The sequence below is a fragment of the Conger conger genome, chromosome 10, assembly GCF_963514075.1.
Source record: "Conger conger chromosome 10, fConCon1.1, whole genome shotgun sequence".
NCBI classification, from domain to species: domain Eukaryota; kingdom Metazoa; phylum Chordata; class Actinopteri; order Anguilliformes; family Congridae; genus Conger; species Conger conger.
In genome coordinates this window covers 11205551-11219094 of record NC_083769.1, presented here as the reverse complement: position 1 = coordinate 11219094, position 13544 = coordinate 11205551, and the positions used below count along the sequence as shown (strand labels likewise).

The 13544-nt window shown below is 43.2% G+C and overlaps 1 protein-coding gene across 1 annotated transcript; it reads left to right on the top strand.

Moving 5' to 3' along the window:
- Positions 1–5190: 5190 nt before the first annotated feature.
- Positions 5191–7849, top strand: phlda3 (pleckstrin homology-like domain, family A, member 3). Its single transcript, XM_061257803.1, has 2 exons — positions 5191–6086; positions 7312–7849. Exon 1 carries the CDS (start codon positions 5671–5673, stop codon positions 6082–6084), a length of 414 nt encoding a protein of 137 aa, XP_061113787.1. The 5' UTR covers positions 5191–5670; the 3' UTR covers positions 6085–6086; positions 7312–7849.
- The last annotated feature ends 5695 nt before the right edge of the window (positions 7850–13544 follow it).

Genomic DNA, 13544 nt, shown 5'->3' with positions numbered 1-13544 from the left:
TTGAAGAGGGTACATTTTCTTTCAGACCTAACATCTTCCATGTGTTTTTACATTACATTACAAAGCATTTAGCAGATGCTCTTATCCAGAGTGATGTGCAACGAAGTGCAGATCGAACACAGGAACAAGTGTGAAGAGGACCTGAGCGGACAGTACGGTTCCGAGTCCTAGTGTAACCATACAGATACAGTTGGAACCCTTGAAGAATACATCAACTTACAAACTAGCATAGCATGGTTGGCAGCTAGAATAGTTTCATTTCCAATCACCCATTGTCAATTAAGATGAATCATCAACTTCCTGTTAAGGCAACTCCATTCAGATCCATCCATCCATTATCTTAACCCGAACAGGGTCACAGGGGGGCTGGAGCCAATCCCAGCATACATTGGGCGAAAGGCAGGAATACACCCTGGACAGGTCGCCAGTCCATCGCAGGGCACACATATCATTCACTCACACACTCATACCCACAGGCAATTTAGACTCTCCAATCAGCCTAACCTGCATGTCTTTGGACTGTGGGAGAAAACCGGAGTACCTGGAGGAAACACACATAGACGGGGAGAACATGCAAACTCCACACAGAGAGGCTCTGGCCGACCGGGATTCAAACCCAGGACCTCCTTCCTGTGCTACCCACTGCACCATCTGTGCCGCAACTCCATTCAGATAAAGATGTTAAATAACGGCAAGATGGACAATACGGAGCATATAGTTTTTCATTCACTCAGTGACCCTACAGCAGGGTCCTTTCAGGGAGTATACATCGACAGTACAGTCACACTGGCGAGTGCTGGGTGATCTTTACCACACTCGGCATGTTTCCATGACAAGCGGGAGACTTATTGCCTAAACAATACGACAAAGGACAAAAGGTCTCCCGCCCCCTGACAACAGTAACAGTAACAAATAATGTCATGTTTTCTGAAAGAAGATCAGACCCTAAGAGCTCAAGTAGAACTGAGGCAGCACTGTTGCGGTCGATGTCAGAGTTACTTTCCTAGAATTATAAATGGTTAACCGTTATATTTTTAAACGCTTCCCAGTGCGAGTGCCAATCAGCAGTAAATAAATATGGAACGAGACAAATAGATTAGTGGTGGGGGAGTACTGTAATTATAAACACATTCAGAAATGCCAGTAGAGATCCTCTGTGGAGCTCCCTTAGTCTTCTCCAAAAACAAGAGAGCAACAATGTGGATAAAAAGATACTTTATTATTAAACACTGGGGACAGATGGCAAACTAGTATATACTATGCACAAGTAACAAAGCGTATGGGAAAGCTATTATTTTGTAATATTGTTTTTATACAAAATTATAAATAGCTTATGTTCCTTTGTACCTTTAAACTTTTTAAGTATTACAAAAAATACTTTGGAGCAAACTGGGACAGGTGCATTGGATGACAAACAGTATATTAAATGAGTGGAGTCCTACACAATGTCTAAGTTGGGAAATTGTATTAATTTTATTAATAAAACATTTATTCCTGCTATGACAAGATACCTGATAAAGGTCAAGGTGACCGAATGGTTGCAACCTTAATAAACTCTTTCCTAAGTGAGACATTGTGTATCCATTTCTGCAATAGCCATGTGTCAGCAGAGATTGAGTGAACCATTAAACAGTACCAGAGTTGTTTCCTGTCAAAGACCAGTTGCTGCAAGTGAGGAATTCTCACAGAAAGTTAACAATTATCTCCATCAGCAGTCTCATTTTCTAATGAAGATGTCCCAACCTAACTGCTTGTGAATTAAATATTAGAGATGTCATTAAATAATGCTGTGCTGAAAAATATATTACAAAAGACTTAAAGATTCAATAATGTATTGCCATTCCAGTGAAGCATTGGTTGGAATGTGCGTACGGGTAGACAAAAACAGCAACAGTAAAGTACACAACAGCCGAGACATGATGGGTCAAATGCAGTGGGCTTAGCTGGAGTTTAAACCGCAAGTTTAAACCTCTAGACCACAGAGCTGCATTTCAACTACAGTTTAACCCTTGTGTAGTCTTAACATTCTGTATACTCCCTTTATCCTAAGGATAAAAAATGACCCATCTTCACTGAACCCCTAAAAAAAGGCAGCTTAATTGAATTTCTATTTTTTAAATATAATTTGCATGAAGAAACAACCTGTCAACTTTGTCATCAAATTTCAGGTTGAAAAAAGATATTTTCAGTGGATTTTCACTGATGCTAAAAATAGTGTCATTTTTTAACCTTAAGTCAGCACAAGGGCTCCAGCTAAGTACACTGCAACTGACACAATAAGAAAAATAAAACAGCAGGCAGCATTCAGTTAAAAGACAAACACGAAATAACAATGCAAAGTAACAAATAGTCCTTGATTATTTTCATCCTTTTCCATTGAATGCAGATGTAGTGTATGTCACCGATGATTGGCAAAGCCTCACCAGTCATTTTGTTCTGCTGCTTTCACTGCCTTGTGAAGTTCTTTCCTGTCATCGGCACTACCACACTGTGATAGATAGAGTCCTCATATTCTCTATCACTGCTCTGTGAAAACCACACAGCCCTGTCTTGGATACCTTAAACTTCTTGAGTTGTCTTGGGAAGACCGGTGACTTTTCGGCAGAATAACGCTTCCATCAAGGCCTGTGTGGGCACAGGCTTGTGTTCCAACCCAGCAGTTACACACCTGATTCTACTCATCAAGGTCCTTAGCAACAACTCTAATGGTTGATTAGTAGAATCAGGTGTGTAACTGCCTGGTTGGCTTGGCCCTTTCTGAGTAAGATTGAGTATGCCTGGCTTACATTATCGTTCCATTAAGAGAGGAAGATCTAGTGGTCCCCAGGAATTTGAGGCTTTCTACCCTCTCGGCAACCTTTAATAACCAAAGGCTGAAGCTCGTCTTTGTTTCTGCAGAAGTACATTATTATACTTATTATTATTAGATTACAACCATGTCCTCGGTTTTGGAGATGTTTAGGATTAGGTTGTGATGACACCACTCATCGAGTGAGGCAACTTGTACGCCGATTCTTCATTACAGCAGATCAGACATGTCACCGCGGTGTCATCCGCAGACGTAAATATCTTCAGAAATGTGAAATTTGTGAAGATATTTTTGAAATGTGAAATTCAGTCATACGTATACAAAGAAAGATAGGCGACAGAGAAGCCTAATAAAAAGGTAGCATGTTGTTCATTCTAACTGCCTGTAATCCCCAAAAAAGAGCCAAAAAAGCCAAGGGTCCAATTATACATGGACCTGTTGACACCAAGCTTTGGGAGTTAGTCATGCAGCCTTAATGGAATAACAGAATTAAAGGCAGCGCTAAAACCAATGAGCAGAACATGTGCGTAGGTAGCATGGGCCTCGAGCCACTGCAGGTTCGAGGGAATGCCCACTCCAACTTCTCAGATTATCTGATGTCGATGTGATTGACATATTAAACTATAGAAAACTATGAGGTTATTTTTGAGATATACAATTTCCTTGCCATAAATTTTACTTTCTGTTCTCTCACTAAATCCCACTCTCGGGTTTACAGACATAAGAAAATTTACCCAACAAGCCAGACATTTTCTTCCACTGTCAACCGAACAATCCAAATGTCCGACGCCTAAAATGTAGAGTAGAAGCAGGAGTAGAGTAAAGTGGAAAGAAAAAGAAATTAAGACTGGGAAATCAAGAACTTGGAATGTCCTTGCTCCTTTAAACGTCAGTTCGAAACAACATCAGTTAGAGGTGGATCCATCCATCCATTATCTGAACCCGCTTATCCTGATCAGGGTCGCAGGGGGGCTGGAGCCTATCCCAGCATACATTGGGCGAAAGGCAGGAATACACCCTGGAGAGGTCACCAGTCTATCGCAGGGCACACACACCATTCACTCACACACTCATACCTACCGGCAATTTAGACTCTCCAATCAGCCTAACGTGCATGTCTTTGGACTGTGGGAGGAAACCGGAGTACCCAGAGGAAACCCACGCAGACACGGGGAGAACATGCAAACTTCCCACAGAGACGCCCCGGCCGACGGGGATTCGAACCCAGGACCTCCTTGCTGTGAGGCAGCAGTGCTACCCACTGCACCATCCGTGCCGCCTAGAGGTGGATCCACAGGTCAATAATTTATGCGTCAGGCTTTCCAAAAAAATACTTCTGCAAATGTTTTCTTGCTCAAAGGAAAGATTGAGAGTTCCTAACTTTTACTTCCATCTCCTAGAAGGAGCATTAACAGGTTGGAATGTCCTTAAAGATGATGGACCTCAATAGATTTCAGGGTCAGGAGCAAGGAAAGGAAAAAAGTGGAGAAAAATCAGCGATTGCAATGAACCCCATTTCCTCCTAACACCAGAGTAGGTTAGATTGTCATGACTATCTTAGATGGCACAGGGAATGGATCACCCTTCTTGGTTACCAGCTTCCAGTTGCTAGTTGCCACACCCAGTCATCTGAGCCTGAGGGTCATTTTAGTTCCTGCTTGGTTACACTGACTGCCCTGCGTTGGAGAGAAATAACCCAGCACATCTCATCACATTTATATTATTTTGGGCAAGGAACACCTGAAATTGAACACTGCTTTTGTTTATTTCATGTGGACATTTATTTCATGCAAGAGTTCACAACACCTCTTTTCTTGGCTATATAAATCACAAAATCTTTTTTTTTTTGGAGCATACACGGTTCTCCGGGGCTTATACATAATGTATACTGTCCCTTTAATCAGCTTTCTCTTTCTTTTTAAAAGGCCTACAAGATTTAAGATATAAGCTCTTTGAATACGTAGGTCTACCCAGGAGTTTAATTTGCTCTTTAAAAAATATTATCACTCAGCATAACTGCAAATGGAAGAATTTTTTTTTTTTTTTTTTTTTTTTTTTGGAGGAACATCAATATGTCAGGCTTGCCACGCACCTCCTGAATGCCAGCGGAATGTTTAGCAAACCTTTACACAGTATATTGAGCACAAGCTCTACATTTCAAAGTATTACCCGCGCGGTTCGTTCCTGAAGTGGTGGCCCTTGCCGTCAAGTACCTTTAACATTTAGGAAACAACTGACGTGCCCTTTCGCCGGAGACATGTGCAACGACCCGTTAGTCAAGTGGGCACGCTTTTTTGTGAATGAGTGTCAGCTGTCGGGCTGACAGTCAGCAGTAAATTGAATCCGTGAAGAAGCGTGTTGCGTTAAACATAGGACTAGATCGCATGACATCACAGACAGGGCGGGGCTGGCTGTCAGGCGGTTCTGACAAGAGAGGGGGAGGGAACCCTCAGCTCTGGGCAAGTACAAACATATCCAAAGCACCGGGACGATTGGCAATGCCATTCAGTCGCTTAAAACTGGACAATTTTGATGATTTGGAATTAAGATTTAACAGGGAACATGCTGTAGTTTCAGAACAAAAGCGAACCGAGAATATAAGTTAAAAACTGTTAGTTTAAACTCAAAAGACAAAAATAACATCGCCATCGTCGGCAACAAAGATAGAGACGGAGGACGTTTCCCATCAGAGATCTGTTTTACATCTGGGAAAGCCGACCAATGAATCCAGATGTTTCCAGCGTAAAACGAAACTGGAAACGAATGAAAGCTGATACAGACTTCTGAGGGATAAGACGACATCGTCCCTTCTCGCAAAAAAACCCAAAACTGTATAGCCATAGTACAACTGTTCTGCAAACATGAACCCGCAGAAAGTGATGAAAGAAGGGTTTTTGGAGAAAAGAAGCAATGGTCTGTTACAGCTATGGAAGAAAAAACAGTGCGTTTTGACTGAAGATGGACTTCGCTTGTATGAATGGAAACGCAGCGGCAGCGGCGCGTCTGGCTTCGGCTCCAAAGCAAAGGAGTTACACTTTGAACGGATGGCCACTGTGGACTGTGTCGAGTACAAGCGAGGACTGGTCTACTTCACCATTGTCATGGCAGGAGGGAAAGAGATTGATTTCAGGTGTCAGCAGGAAGGAACAGCCTGGAACGCAGAGATAGCCCTCGCATTGGTGCGATTTAAAAATCTCCTTGCCGTGCAGACTGGAAGGACCAGGCATCTGTCACATCTGGGTAGCACCGGGGAAGGCGAGGCGCCCGATGAATGAAGGTACACACGTGTTATTTTTTAAATTATTTTTCTTGTATTTCAACGGGTTTATCAGTCCATGTGTATTCGTGTAACGGTTACATTTTAGGCTACTATACATAGCCTAGTTTTGTGGCGCTCCACAGCAGATTGTTGTCACGGAATCTCCACAAACTGTTTCAACCTATTTTAGTAACGTATGTACACTGTGCTATATATTCTTAGTAAAAGTTCGGAGAGTTCTAGTGAAATGACAGTCTTTGTGATCTATTCTAATTACATGGTATAAAATAAGACTATTTCCCCAAAGGAATTAATTACGCAGTGCGTTTCAAAATAACATCTGCTTTTCATTTGCAAGCCACTAGCGATTTGTCTTTGAAGACTGGCAAAACAAGGCATTTTTAAACGAACTCCACATGCTGGGTGGGTTATGAAATAATCAGTTAGCCAATGTCCAGCAGCAGCGCGCAAGTTCATATTGTTCTGTATATATTAACCAAATATTACCCATGGATTTAGAACCACAAGTTTTTTTTTCTTCTCTTTTTTAGAGCCACTTTCATAAGTGGCCCGTGACGTGTGCCAGTTATGAAAGTGATGTATGGATAGGCAATTAAAGTTTACCCGTTCAATCCCACTAGCCACATGTTTGAAGCATGAGCGAGGGGACTTCCGAATCAATATCCTTTCAATAAACCATTTTCGGGTTTTTTTTGTGTTTTTTTTTTTGGAGACAAGACTACGGTGGCCGACTTGGCAATTAATTTGTAAATAGTAATTGAAAACTTTTATATTTGATATGTGTCAGCATAACAATAACAATACAGTGAATGAGTAGGCCTAGTACAGTATATCCTAGCATGTCCCTGTCCCTAGTACAGGCTGCTGTTCTTAATGTAGACGTTTTCAAAGTTACGAGACAAGAGTTAAAAGGCCAACTTTACAATAATCTGTATTTAACTTAATTTGTACATTTCATTAGGACAATAAATACATATCTTATTTTGTTGCCAATCTGTGGCAATGTGTTACTGCTGGGTTTTTTCCTTGCAAATTTTTTCAGTCATGGTACAATTTTATTGTGTGTGAGTCAGTGTTATTCTGGGAACATCAAACACAGCTGTGTTCATTGCCAGGAAAAAATCTCTATCCAGCTGCGTGCGTATGAGATGTATTCAGGACTTCTGCTCCAACACAAATGAAAACGGCTCGATTAATTTGATGTGACTTCTATATTCCCTAGACTTTTCCCACCCTGGACCTGGAAGAGTATCCGACAACTTAGCATGGACAGAGGAGAGGAAGACGGAATAAAGGACTATTCAGCCGATCCACATGGTATATCACGTTTCCTTGCTGCTGGCTCTGAGGACTGACGCTAACGCGCGGCGAGGAAGTCGTGCCCAGAGCCTGCTTTTTTTGCTTCGAGTCCGTTCACACCCTGCGCTGCCGGGAATTGACCGTTAATGTACAATCCCTTTGAGTTCCAAGCCAAGGGACCGAGCCGTATTCCTGCCGGCCTACGTCAAAACGTGCGAGGACTCCCGGGATGTGCTGCCGGCAGAGCAGAGAGAACCTCTCGTTGGCAGAACAGGGGCTATTGTCTGCTTTCTACAGTAAACTGTATTTTAGCTGCAGATATGAGCTACTTTGCTTAGCATACAGGAGAATGTGCTTTACGCTGTATTCTGGCACCGTTACGAGTCAAAAGGACATGGTATCTCTGTGTTAATTCCCAAGTATGATATTTCATTTAAATAAAAGCTTGAGGCTGTACCATATCCACTCCGTCTTTGAGTTAGTGGGAGTACAAATACTGTACTAAATGGGTGAAGGGTGAAGGGTGAAGTGTAGCTTATTCACACTGGCCTGTTGTAGACTGCTGTCTCAGGAAACAAGAGAGGAGCATAAGAAAACACCTTGAGTTTCTCTGAATGGAAAACACAACAGCCTAGGAAATTGCGGGGGATTCCAACTGTGAAGTTCAGGCATCTCACTGCATGACCCTGGGATAAATTTCAGCACAATCAGACACAAAAATTTGAGCAAGTCGTCAGAAAACACACTGAAGGCAGGATTTCTCTCCGATATCCAGACACCCACACACAGGTTGACAGCCAAACCAAAACGCGAGAGACTAAACAGATCTTCAAGCTTGGGTTTCCTGTAAAAGAAACACAGCTGTCTGCTTATAGCCTGTCAGTCACACCCCACCAACACGGATGATATGAAAACCCACCGACCTATCGGTTTTCTTGGAATGTGAGTACTGTGTTGCATCTGCATTGTTCATGGAAACAACACATTCCGTGAGATGAGCTGATGAGATCAGTTTTTGATAAAACATCAAAAGCTACCTGCAGCCGAGTGGCTGAGCTACAAGCCTGGGCCCCGGAAGGTTTGCGGTTCAAGCCCCGGTGTAGCCACAATAAGATCCACACTGCTCTCCGCAAGGCCCTTATCCCCGCATTGCTCCAGGGTTTGGATTGTCCCCTGCTTTGTCTAATCAATCATAAGTCGCTTTGGATAAAAGCGTCAGCTAAATAATTCTAAAGAATATTAACAGAAAACTGTTGACAAGTTCAATTCAGTATCAGTAGTGAAAGTAGTCACAAAACTTGTACCACAACAAAACTATGAACGGGAGCAATTAGAAAATAAAGTTACAACATTACATTATTGGCATTTGGCAGACGCTCTTATCCAGAGCGACATACAGTTGATTAGACTAAGCAGGAGACAATCTTCCCCTGGAGCAATGCAGCTGTGCGGATCTTATTGTGGCTACACCGGGATTAGAGCCACGACCTTGCCTGTCCCAGTCTTTTACCTTAACCACTACGCTACAGGCCGCCCCCATAGGGTAACTGACGCGAAATAAATGTGCCTCAGCGAATGAAACAAATGAGACCTGGAACAGGGAGAGAAAATACAATCTCAATAAAATACCCATTGGACCTTTGTGGCACCTAAAAAAATAATTTCTTTATATTTGGAAAGTACAAAATATGACTAAACTACACCCACACACAGACAACGTGTACCTTAGGCTGTTCAACGGTGGTATTTATGAGTGGTCCTCGTTTACCGTTCCAGAGGGCATGTGCGTCAAACAGGTGTGTGTGACGCTAGTTATGTGTTGAAGTTTCGTGCCTGCGAGAGCCACTCTGATCCCCTGGTCGGTCCTGGTGAGCACATAAGCAGGGCACGGTGGCACCACGTACCCCGGAGGTTTGCATGTGATCAAGGCATGAAAATGAGATATTTACTGCATGCATGGGAACGGGTGGCATGAGTCATAGTCATTGCTCGAATCGAATTAACGACAAAATAAGTACTCAAATTCTGAATGGTGGCAGTGTATTCTGGTGGTTAAGCTGCCTACCCCTGTAGGCTACTGTAGTTATTTGCTTAAACAAGGTCGTTAAACATGATCGCTTCAGTAAAAATATACAGCTGTATAATTGTCTCCAACGATTGACGCAGGTTTTCCTGCAACGTTTTAGGGTTTTTCTCCCCACAGGGGATTTTCTGTAACTTCATATGCTATGTGGGGGCTTAGGGCTGGTATTTACTTACTCTGAACAGCGTCTTTGGAACAGTCTTTTGTGAAAAGCGCAATACAAACAAAATCGAATTGAATTGAATTTCAGGCAAAATACATAACTGAAAAAGGAAGTTGCTGTGGATAAGGGCATCTGCTACTACTGTCAGTGTCTTCAGCCATCTTGAGTAAATGTGATTTAGCTGGGCTGCATCCTGCTTTATGTAACGGCCCTTTTGTTGTCATGGGCTGTCGGTGCTGCCCTGCAGCTCAGAAGCAGCCGCTTCAAGACTAATGAGACCAAGAGAACAGAGAGAGTCTGCCACTTTCAGTTTACACAACACAGCAAAAGAGTGTGTGTGTGTGTGTGTGAGTGTGTGAGTGTGTGTGTGTGAGAGTGTGTGTGAGTGTGTGTGTGTGAGTGTGTGTGTGTGTGTGTGTGAATGTGTGTGCTTGTGTGTGTGTACGCGTGCATGAGGGGGTGTTTAATCTGTGTGTGTGTGAGTGTGTGTGTGTGTGTGTGTACGCGTGCATGAGGGGGTGTTCAATCTGTGTGTGTGCAAGCGTGTGTGCACACATAATCGCATACACAAGGGAAAGTCTGCATATGTTTGTGTGTGTATGTGTGTGTGTGTGTGTGTGTGAGAGAGAGATATTTTATTTATTTTGTTTGTATTCACATTCCTATTCCTTTCTGTGTGTATGCTTTGGCAATATGTAAGAATGTATTTCATGCCAATAAAGCATTTTGAAATTGAATTTGATAGAGAGAGGGAGAGAAAGGAGAGCGAGAAGAAAGAGATAGATAGAAAAAGAGAAGACAGATAGAGAGAGAGAGGGAGATAGAGAGAGAGAAACCCCCTGAATAATCACACTGCAATGCACAGCCCTCCCTCAGCCTGCTGAACTTTACAGCCTGTACACAGGAGGCCAAGAGAACTGACCAGATGTATCAGACTTCAGGCTCCCTGGCGTAATGTGAACAGAACAGACGTCAATGCCCTTGGAATAACTGGGTTGTCTTATTTGCCTATAAGTGGGTCAGGAATTTGATATTCATAACCTATGAGTCACAGCAGCTTGCGTTATTTTCTTCCTCTGCTATTTTTTCACGCGCGCTAGCTGCTCATATAGAACCGCGAGCGTCTTGGGTTTGCCCAGCCGAGAGATGAAACGCACGCCGCCCGTCGCCTCGCCCGTCGGAGATCACTGAACGGCATCTGTTGACTCGTAGCAGCGCGCAAATCACGGAAGCTTCCGGGTGTTAACACGGGACCAGAGGGATCACACCCGAGGGGGCGGCTCGTTTTCGTGAAGGTCACGGAGCCGATGCAGAGGGAGTTTGTTTGCGTTGCGAAAGAGGACGGAAGGATTCTGGCACCGGGTCGAGAGCTTGGTGTTGACCTTGAAATGTATCCAAGGAGACGGAGGGAAGCCGGGAGCTAGGCACGGACAGGCCACATCCTAGAAAATACGGGGAGAAGCGCACAAGTTCAAACCGCTGTTTTAACCACCTCACCTAACGGGCTTCTTAGACAGCAGGTTTAGTTTCTGCCGCTGTGACTTGATCATGTTACAGGCTTGCAGTTATGATTAAGATCAGGTTAACCTGGTCCTGGATCAGTCGTTGGAGACTGCATGGAGTTCAGTCTCCCTGTACCAGAGAGGACAGTGGAGAGCATTGTAGGCAGTCCCGCTCTGCCCGCTTGGTGGGAACAGGCCAGTCATCCTTGCCCTACAGGATTACAGATTGCCGCAGACATGAATTCCCAAGGTGCAGAGAGATCCTGTTCTCCCTGGGGTCACCTGCCCCAGTTTGGGGATGCGCCGCCCTCTCAGCTCAAGGGCCCGGATGTTGCCCCTGGCTGGGGCATAATGGGACGATTGTTTTCTCTGCGGGAAATCCCGGGGTGGTAAAAGGAAACAAAGCACAATTGCGGGGATGATTCTCTGCTTTATTCCATTTTAATGAAGCCATTTTGTTTCCTCCCAGCACCAGAGCCAGTATCCAAGGCACATTTTTTCAGCATGCACTTTGTGGCCTTTTGTCCTGTAATAATAATAATAATAATAATAATAATAATAATAATAATAATAATAATAATAATACATTTTATTTATATAGCACCTTTCTCTAATCTCAAACTCAAGGTCACTTTACTTACAGATTATGATAAAAATGATATCCAACAGATAACATACAACAATAATAGAAAGATGCCAGAAAAAAGTACATTGATGAAGATTAAATTACTGAAATGAAAAGCAAAACCAAGAGAGGAGGAAACAAAGGGAAGTAGAACAAATCCAGGTTACTCAGTGAGGAGAATAGTGTTGGGAGAAGAGGTAGGTTTTTAAGTGGGATTTGAATGTAAAGATGCCGGTGCAGTCTCAGAGATGTTGGGGTAGTGAGTCGGGGGCCTCGTCCTGTAGTTCAAGGGTGAGACATTCTGTGAGCTGCCGGAAGGAGTCACACATTGGCACATGGGCCGAGCCCAGCCTAAGGCAGGCAGGAGCTAGTCGGAATGCTAGGCTGGTTAGCGCCCGGGCCGTCTTCGCTTCTAATTCCTGACTACGCTGGAGCAGTGCTGTGGCAACCGGGCCTGGGTCAAATACACTTCTGAAATGCCTGTACCCCATAGCTGCTGCTTGGAAAACACACGGTATTAAATGTGTTACCATACCAAAATAAACAGTGATTTGAATTAGAATAGTTTTAATATTTATTCAAAACAGATGTTACTTCTTCTAATAAAGCATTTGAACCAAGGGCCTGTATCATGAAGCACGATAACTGAATTTGCCGGATAACTGCGTAAAATAATCTGAGTAAAACCCAGAACAGCTCTTTTCACTTCAGTCCATCTTCAGGATTTGCATGGGTTCTGCAATACTCGGTGCAGTTAACTCAGTAATCCTCCTTTGTGGAACAGGCCCCAGGCCTGGCAGCTGCAAATCTCACTTGGTTATCTTATCTTGCTGTGCTAGTTTGACACAGTGATGAAACCCTTATAACACACTCACTAACTGCTCACTTGCAAAATAGGGCTACAAGAAAGTAGCCTACACAGGGAGTGCAGATGGGCCTAGCCCTAGCATTTTAAAGGACGTTCAAATGCAAATTCTGGAGGAACATGAAATAAAAACAGATGAAGGGTCGTGAAATATAAGGCTACCACACAGAGTAAGAACAGCAAATTAATTGTTAAATAGGATACAACTCCCAAATTATATTATCTATTTTCTACTACTTAGCATTAATACAATTAGCTATATCACATAATTATTCAATGAAAGCAAGTTGTTGTTTTTTTTTTTTTCCTGTAGTTGTAGTTCCTGTGGTTAAATTTACAAAAGCAATGCATGTTGCTCGTCTAGCTAAAACGAAAAAATGGGTAAAACGTAAAACGATTTGACCAACTTATTCTAGCCTACCACATCCTGACGGATGATATCCGTATTGAAATTGCAGTTTTTTTCCTTTCCTGCTTGGGTGATGCTAATATTTTCTGAATGGTTGAGTCCCAACGTTTTGAACACCAAGAGGTTTCAACCTCATTATATTTTCATAAGCAACTATATAATAATTAGGCTACATCTAAGCTACTACAAAAGTGTCCTAGTTATAGCGAGACTGCAACTACAACTAGTACAAGAATATCAACAGATAGCTAGCCAATTGACACATAGCTATGGTTTCTGCACACCCACCCCACCGGCCCCTAACGTAGAGATGGCACTGTTCTGGACCCTGCACAGTTCACAGGTGGGCCTGTTGCAAGGTAAGGTCTGGACAAAGGTAGCGATGTAGTATGTTGTCTCTCCGTGTTGCTGGAAGGTTTCTGCACCGTCATAAACGTGGAGAGCCTTGTTAGGCAGTGCTGGATGAAACTTGGTTGACCGTGTGAAAGGGATGGTGTGGGAGGATGTAC

Bases quoted from the DNA above. Each gene is read 5' to 3' on its own strand.
- phlda3 (XM_061257803.1), top strand. From the start codon at position 5,671: ATGAACCCGCAGAAAGTGATGAAAGAAGGGTTTTTGGAGAAAAGAAGC.